Below are 8249 nucleotides of genomic sequence, written 5' to 3'. Positions count from 1 at the left end.
GCACCTGATACACTGGAGGGCATGGCTGCTATTCAGAGGGCCTTGACAGGCTGGAGAAATGGGCTAACAGGAACCTCCTGAAATGAAGGAAAAGCAAATCCTATGGCTCGAATCTGGGTGGAATAACACCATGCAACAGTGCAGGCTGTGTCCAACTATCTAGTAAGCAGGTCTGCAGAGAAAGATCTGGGGATTCTGAAAGACAAGAGCTTGAAAACAAGTCTGCAGTGTGTCACTGCAGCAAATGAAGGCCAACCACACCTTCGGTGTATTAGTAAGAGTGCAGCCAGCAGGCCCACAGGGAAGTGATCCTTACCCTCTGTTTAGTGCTTGTGAGAATACCTCTAAGCATTGTGTCCAGTTTTGGACTCCCCAGTACATGAAGGACATTGACGTACTGGAGCAATTCCAATGGAGGCTCTCAAGATGCTCAGGGGACTTGAGCACATGATGTACAAGGAGATGGTGAGGAAACTGGGCTTGGTCAGCCTTAGGATGAGAAGGCTAATGCGACACCTTTTTGCTCTCTACAACTACCTGATCAGCGGATACAGAGAAGACAAAGCCAGGCTCATCTCAGATCTGCACAGTGATAGTGCAAGAGGTAAGGGACACAAGTTGGAACATAGGAAATTCTTATTAAATGTATGTTTTTATTTAATTTGTTATTATTGTTATTACTATTTACCATGAGAGTGGTCAGATACTGGAAGAAGTTTCCCAGAAAGGTCACGGAACCTCCACCCTCAGATGTGTTCAAGACTTAACCAGACAAATCCCTAACAATTTCATCTTCTTAGACCTGCTTTGAGGAGGGGTTTAGACTAGATGACCTCTGGGAGTCTCTTCCAATTATCCTATGACTCTAAGATTGCAAATGCTTTGAATCAATAACATCTTCTTCTACTATTTTGTGTGTAGAACACCAAAGTGTTAACACTGCTGTAATGTAAGTTACGTGGTAGCTAAATGCTCAAAAAGAAGAAGGTATTTATTTTCTCCAGTAGTAGATGGGAGATTCATCCACCCAAAATCAGATTTCTAGCGTATAGATATCTATACCAAAACTTGTATTGCCTTTGTGCAGGTAATGGATAGAATTGGTCATATCTCAGGTGTGATTCATCTCCTGAGGTAGGGGTGGGCTTTACAACCAGGTTCACCTATCTGCATTTCTGTGTCTACAGGATATGTGTGCACATGTGAGCTATCCCTCCAAAGCTCCTGTTACAGTACATGGAAATCTATGGCTCAATTTATTTGTCCACACACAGGAATCTTGTACCATCAGGGAGGCCCCCAGGTCTTCTGTCTGACCTCCAGTTTCTGCTCCACAAGCCAAGGGTCTCCCTTGTGTTGTACTTACCAGCCCCTGGAGATAATGTATGGCATCTCAGGTGTCACAAGAAAAGTGTGTCTAGGCAGGCGGCAAGTCCTCTTTCATTCGTAAAATGAACCTGAAACAACAACACCAGCTGTGGGAGTCTGTATTGGAGATGTCTGAAGGTAAGGGAGATGGATCCTTCAGGAGTCAGTCTCCTGACTCCTGCTGGAGTGAGGGTCTGCTCTTCTGAACCTAAATCATAAAAACCCTTCCTGCAGTAAGTGCAAAAGGAGAAACACCTTGAGGACAATTCACACTCTTCCGTCACCCCCATCAAATACCTCTTTTAAAATGAGTCTTAAAAGAGGGCAGAAATTTTTCCTCTTTAGTTTTGATCTTCACTGAATGAAACACACTACAGTGTGTTTCAAATACAGAATACATGTAGAACTGCTCCCATTAATTCTTTTTACCTGACTTTTAATCTGTTATTCATTTTTCTAGGTGCAATTCGTGACAAAAAAATGAATGAGGACATTAAAACCAGGTCAGGAAAATCATCCTACTGGCATTTGGAAACCTTTATAAATGTCAATACTGCTCTTTCTAGTCTTCCTCATGATTTACATTGTGACCATGTCTGGGAACATCCTCATCACTGTGCTGTTTTTGGCTGATTAGCACTTCCATAACCCATGTACTTCTGCTTGGGAAATCTGCCAGTGTTCCACTGTCATGCCCAAGACAATGGCCAGTTTCCTGCGTGGAGAACAAAAAAATCAATGTTTTTGGCTGTATTACTCAGAATTATATCGTTTAGTTTTCTACCGGGTGCAAAATCTTATTGCCTGTTGGCAAGGTCTTTGTGATTAGGATTAGCAAATAGGCAAAGGATTTTATTATGAAGCTTGCATGAGTGAACAATGCTGCTTCAACTACTAACTGTGTCTTGGCCATGTGGGTCTTTAGATATTGACATAATGGTATCTGATTGACATAATGGTATCTCCAATGCACAAGTCAACTTTCTGTGCCCCACCCCCTTACAAAATTGTAATTTTGTTGCGGGATGTTATAAAGCCGCTGCCTCCAGCAGGCTCTGGGATCCAAGGATTCCTGTCTGGGCACTGGAGCCCAGCCTGGAGCACTGAGGGGAGGCCTCTCCATCACAAGCACAGCTGCTGCTCTCCTCTTTGCAAATTCAACCAGTAGTGAGGCTGAGTGTGTATCCCAGACACACACACACACACACACACACACACAGCAGATTAAGGGACAATACAAGCACTCTGTCCCCCTCCCTCACAGCTATTGACAAGGTACACTGGCACTATGACCTGTGATCCTCGCTCCAGCTGCTGACACTGAGACCCTCACTCCACTCACCCTGGCCACCCTCAGTAGCTGATTTTCAAGTACACTGGCCCAACAACCCATGGTCCTGCTCCGGTGACTGATGCTAAGACCCTCTCTTGCCACAGTTACTGGCACCACAGACACAGGAGCCATTATCACCTGAGGTCTGACTCCAGTTTCTGGGCCCAATTCACTCACCCTTGTCTCTCCACCTAGATCTTACAGCACTCACAAATGGGATATGAAGACTCGAACTGCAAGAAAAAACTTGAGTCCTGGTTAAGGTGGATTGGAAAGGCACCATTAAAACCACTGCAGAAGGTCAATATCTTGAAGGGTTAAACAATCACAAAGTCAATCTATCTCATGGACCATGGTGTACCTCCACAGGCTTGACTTGAGTATTCAGTCAGCAGCTAAAGGCTCGTTACATCCTCCTTCCTGTACCTGTGATTCCATGTTCTACCCAAATACTAAAGACAGTGTCTTGGGGATCACTCAGCTGGCTGGTTTGATCCCAGATGTGCAGGCTGGTAGGCTGCATAGAATTACCCACTCCCAATATAGCATTATTTGATCTGTAGAGCTGAAGGAAGGTATTGATAAAGATTTTGAGAGACTGTGGGTGGCAGCTGAGTGTAGCAAACATGAGAGACCATCAATTTTGGATAAAAGAGTGATCAAAGTGATCCCAGTCGCACGTGAAGAGGGCGAGGTGGTCTTAGAATGGGAGATCCCTCTCCAAAAGTTATCTTCCCAAGTCTACAGAACTGGAGGAAGGAGGAATCTGTGAAATGGACTAAGCTACATTATCAAGGTTGTGGTATTTCAAAGTTTGGAAATGACACTATCAGTAATGCTGGGCAGTAAAGTCATAGGGGCATTCCCCATAGGAAGCTTGTAACTGTGTTGCAACTATGAGCCAATGTAAATGCTACCAGGGAATTCCCGGCTAGAGGAAGAGGGGAGACCCTAAAAGAGATCAGCAGGCATTGTTTGGTGGAGAGCAAAACTTGCTCCCATATTATTGGTTACTACCCTGCTGTACAGAACGTCCATATTAAGAGACACAATGTATTATGTGAGTTACTGGCAAATGAAGTTGCCTACGCAAAGGTGTCTAGTACCATCTCAGAGGCCCTAGAATATCTGACATTCATACAGGGCTAGAAGATCTGGCATAGTGCCTATGGGAGACTTATGCCTTTCTGGAGCAGCGGAGAGACACCAGCTGAGATACCCAGAGTATTTCAAGTGGCACGACATACATGTCTGTATGTGGCCAACTGAATCCCACAGAAACAACTGAATCCCTCCCTGTCTATCAGCTCTAGGATAAGATGAATCATGCCTTGACTTCTCTTGACAGCTCTGACTGGGGGTGGGATTCAGCTGCTGAAAAGAAAAAGAAAAAAAAGCAAAATCAAGTGACTTTGCAGGTAAATCACTCTAATAAAGGTGTTTTTATTGAAGTGTTACTCTCTGGAGCTGCTAATGCTAATTAGCACTGCTAATGCCCAAGATAGGAGAGATGAGACCATATCCAGTACGTAGGGTGTTTCTGAACGGACCCAGGCTGTTGGCAGTGAAAAGCAGATTTCTGCACAACACAGTCTTGAGCCAAAAGCTCCTCTCATTGCATTGTCCGTTGCCTACTACCCCACACAAGCTGCAAGGCAGAACATTTTCTGTGCTAGTAACTCTCTGGAGAAAAGTCTTCTCTTTAGGGCATGCTTCACCTCCACATTCCTCAGGGTGTAGATCAAAGGATTGAGGACTGGCGTGACAACATTATACATAAGCGTGGCTATCATTGTCCAGCGGGGTGAATTCCCTAAGGAAGGTGGCACATAGTTAAAAATAACAGGGACATAGAGTAAGGCCACTACTGTGAGATGGGAGATGCAAGTGGAGAAGGCTTTCCTCCTTCCCTCCTTGGACTGGACTTTCAGCCGGAGGAAGGAAAAAATGTATAGGTAAGAAAAGAGTATGAAGACAAAGGGGCCTATTGCATTAGTCCCTGTGACGATGTTGAGAAGGGTCAGGTTGAGCTGGCTGCTACTGCAGGCCAGTTTCACCAGGGGCTTAATTTCGCAGAAGAAGTGTTGGATGTGGTTGGGGCCACAGAAATGGAGCCAGGAGGTCATGACTGTGTGCATCAGAGCATGAAGGAAGCCAGTAGTCCAAGTGGCTGAAGCCAGCTGCAGGCAGGCCCGTGGGCTCATGATCAGGGTGTAGCGCAGGGGGTAGCAGATGGCCACAAAGCGGTCATAGGCCATGACAGCCAGAAGCAAATCTTCGCTGCTTCCCAGGAAGTAGAAGAAGTGGAGCTGGCTTAGGCAGCCAGTGTAAGAAATGCCGTGGTGCCCCGAGAGGAGCCCAGCCAGCATCCTGGGCATGGTAACTGTGGAGAAGAAAATATCTAGACAGGAGAGGTTGTAGAGGAAAAAGTACATGGGGGTGTGTAGCCGGGGTTCACATACCACCACAATCATGATTGCCATATTCCCCAGCAGGGTAGACAGGTACAACAGTAAGAATAGCACGATCAGGAATTTCTGTAGCCCTTGAAGGCTGGTCAGGCCAAGGAGGATGAACTTCCTCACCTCTGTCTGGTTATCCATCCCTGCAGGGAAAGAGAGAATAACTTAGCAATAACTTGCTATCTTTTTGTCCTCAGCTGCTATATCCATTTCACAGAGTCCTCTTCCATAAGATGCATTATCAGCTGATGCTGCCTCATGACTGGAAGAGATCAGATACTGAGCCTGGAAAGGGACACGAAAGAATTCCTTGATTTCCCACCCCAGCTGTTTCAACAAATACTGGAACTGTTGTAACCTATGTGGTCAATACTGATGCTGGAACTGTCACCTGTGTATCAGCTCAACGAAAGGAATGACATGTTTGAGAATAGCAAGCAAAGAAAATTATGAGGCAGAAAGACAGGCAGGCAGGCAGGCAGGAAGGAAGGAAGGCAGGAAGGAAGGAAGGAAGGTTGGTTACCTAATGTTTACATGAAGATTGCTCTGAAATCCTGCAGGTTTTCCTTTTTTAAATCAAAGAAGGGTCCTCTAATATGGTATCTTCATTCCAATTCCTAGCTGAATAAACTGTATCTCTCCCAAAGCTGAAAGAACTATGGTAGTATAGTGGCTCACATATAATACACTGCTTTCAAAGAAGATGAGTTCTGGCTGTTCAGTGGAGTCAGAAAACCTTTATAGAGTACTCTCTGCCACTGAAATAGTCACATTTGTTTCCAGCAAAGGAAAATTTCTGTCTCTCTGATAACTCCTCTTGGGATCAAGCCTCTGAATCTTATGGGACATCAGTTCAGAAAACATCAAGGCATAGTGTTTTACTGACACAGAAATCTAATGATGCTGTGGGGTGTTGAACTGATCACTGATAAAATAACAGTTAGTTTTCCTCTTCTTCTAGCCACATCCTGTTAATATTGGTAATGGTTATTTGTACAGCAATCTCTCATAAGCAGGAGGAAGGTGTAGAATCAAAAAAAAATTGAAATATGCAAGGTTATAACACCTAATTCTCAGAAAGAGTAACAGTTTTAATGGGGAATTTCCAACAAGTTTGTTACATCTTTTTGAAATTCCCAAGTAATAAGTTGAATAGGTATCATGGCTTCATTGGACCTGATACGACTATGCAGTTGACTTCTGTCTCTGACTTAACATCTTTTGCTCCCTTTATAGTCCTTTCTTTTTCTGTCTTTCTTTTTCCTTCTTTCTCTCTTTCTTTCTTTTTACTTCTAAAGATGGATATCTATATATATTTTTAAGACCTCAAATACTTAAAAATAGCACCCGATAATGCAATAGTAGACACACACATTCAGGGAGTGTTTTCAGAATATGTATGCTTCAGAGATGAAGCTGATATAAGATCTCGTACCCATGACTCAGTCCATTACCTGAACACTTGTACTGGAACCTTTGTTCTCAGTGCTGTTCTGTGCACAGATAGCTAAGATGATTAAGGCTATGAAAAGGTTTTAGGATTACTCTGGTGATATCTAAGCATTTCTCTGTAGTTTCTCATTCAAAACTGTAGCATACAACCTCCGATAACATACATGAGACCGTTTATGTGTGAATATTTTAGTTACATACAGGTGCTTGTTGCTAGTCTGTGGTACGAATGGATATGATACACGTGAAGGCAAACGGGAACTTTTTAGAATCATTCAGAAACTCAAATCAGCTCTAGAAGTAGGAATGCAGTGTTGCTTCAGATGTCCTAGCACCTGAGTGTAATTCAGCTTGACAACCATCAGTGCCCTCAGGATGCCAAAGGTGTTTACAGCCCCTGACTCCTGCTCCACATAAGTGCCTGTAAGCGAGCACCTTCATGTGGTGAAGTTTTTCCATTCTCACAATGGCACAGTGCAACAAGACCTCAGTGCCTGGAATACCATCCTGCCAGCCACCTGTGAATGCTTCCATGGACAACAGTGCTGTTACATTGATATGGGCATCCATATCCACTGAGATTGCATTAAGGCTTCCTGGATATCACAATGTGACTGCAAGGCAGGCAAGAGAGGGTCAGATACTGGTGGAAAGAGACACTCAAGGTTCATAAGGGGTTAAACAGGATAGGTTTAATAAAGGACTTACACTACAAGCTGCATGGGGAGCCCCGGGAACTGCGAGGAGGGGTTGCCGATGGGAGGCTGCTGAAGGCATGGGTCAGACACATGGGTCAGATGTCCAGGGGGGACTCGACTCGTTGTTTGTAAGGGCTCCTTAAATCTACTGGAACTATTTCCTTAGCTCAGCCGTGCTAACCTTGAATAGCTACTGCCCAGAAAGTAGCTAGACGTTGTTGACTAAATGGAATATGCATGCCTGGCCATGATGGGAATTTGGTCAGTGTGTAGTTCCACACGCTGGGCCTGCTACCACGCACTCTGCCAGTCACTGACTCCTCGCCAGATCTTCTGCAGGTGTTCTCACTACACACAAGAATCCTCCCCATGACTTCTATGCCATTTCTTGTCCTCAGAGAAGAGAGAGAGAGAGAGAAGAGAAAAGAGAGAGACAGAGTGAGTGATTAAAGGAGTAGCGTCAGGCAGAAAAGTCACTAGTAGGATTTACAGATGAACCGTGTCAATGAAGAAGCAGTTGTTGTGTTGTGTAGCAAGGGGCTGGGAAGGAAGCCGAAGTAAGAGGGAGAATTATGAGAGAGAGCAAACATTGGTAAGGAAAGCTGAAGCAGTCTGGTTTCTAAGAACAGACAGGGCTGATCCAGACCTAGGAAGCAGGGAGGTGGTGTGAGAGGAATGAGGGAGGAGGGTTAGCAGAAAGGACCCACACAAAGCAGGACACATGCTGACATGTTTGCTCCAGCCCAAGAAAAAACCCTACACCTCCTTCTCCACACAGAGCAGTGGCTAGCCGTCCTTCTAGGCTTGTGTATATAAAGACCCAGGTCCAGCTACAAGGACGTTAGTGATGACCTCTATGCCATCAGGTACTGCCTCCCTGTAGATGCCTCTTGGGACTCTAGGGTCTTGCAGCAAAAGGATCCGCTACTGCTGTCC

The 8249-nt window shown here is 44.8% G+C and overlaps 1 protein-coding gene across 1 annotated transcript; it reads right to left on the bottom strand.

The window, feature by feature from the left end:
- Positions 1-3595: 3595 nt before the first annotated feature.
- LOC136996640 (olfactory receptor 12D1-like) lies at positions 3596-5304 on the bottom strand. The gene is made up of 2 exons (XM_067317527.1): positions 4420-5304; positions 3596-3652 (listed from the first exon to the last, which is right to left on the bottom strand). The coding sequence occupies exons 1-2, from the start codon at positions 5302-5304 to the stop codon at positions 3596-3598; spliced, it is 942 nt and encodes a 313-aa protein (XP_067173628.1).
- Between the last annotated feature and the right edge of the window lie 2945 nt (positions 5305-8249).

The sequence above is a fragment of the Apteryx mantelli genome, unplaced genomic scaffold, assembly GCF_036417845.1.
Source record: "Apteryx mantelli isolate bAptMan1 unplaced genomic scaffold, bAptMan1.hap1 HAP1_SCAFFOLD_63, whole genome shotgun sequence".
Taxonomy (NCBI): domain Eukaryota; kingdom Metazoa; phylum Chordata; class Aves; order Apterygiformes; family Apterygidae; genus Apteryx; species Apteryx mantelli.
The sequence above is the reverse complement of the archived record's forward strand: the minus strand, read 5'-3'. Positions and strand labels throughout refer to the sequence as shown.

What these genes read in the sequence shown, in the direction of transcription:
- LOC136996640 (XM_067317527.1), bottom strand. Translation starts at nt 5,304, where the DNA reads ATGGATAACCAGACAGAGGTGAGGAAGTTCATCCTCCTTGGCCTGACC. An exon ending in ACACCCTGAGGAATGTGGAG is followed by an intron (nt 3,653 to 4,419) that starts GTGAAGCATGCC and finishes GATCTCTTTTAG; the next exon opens with GGTCTCCCCTCTTCCTCTAG.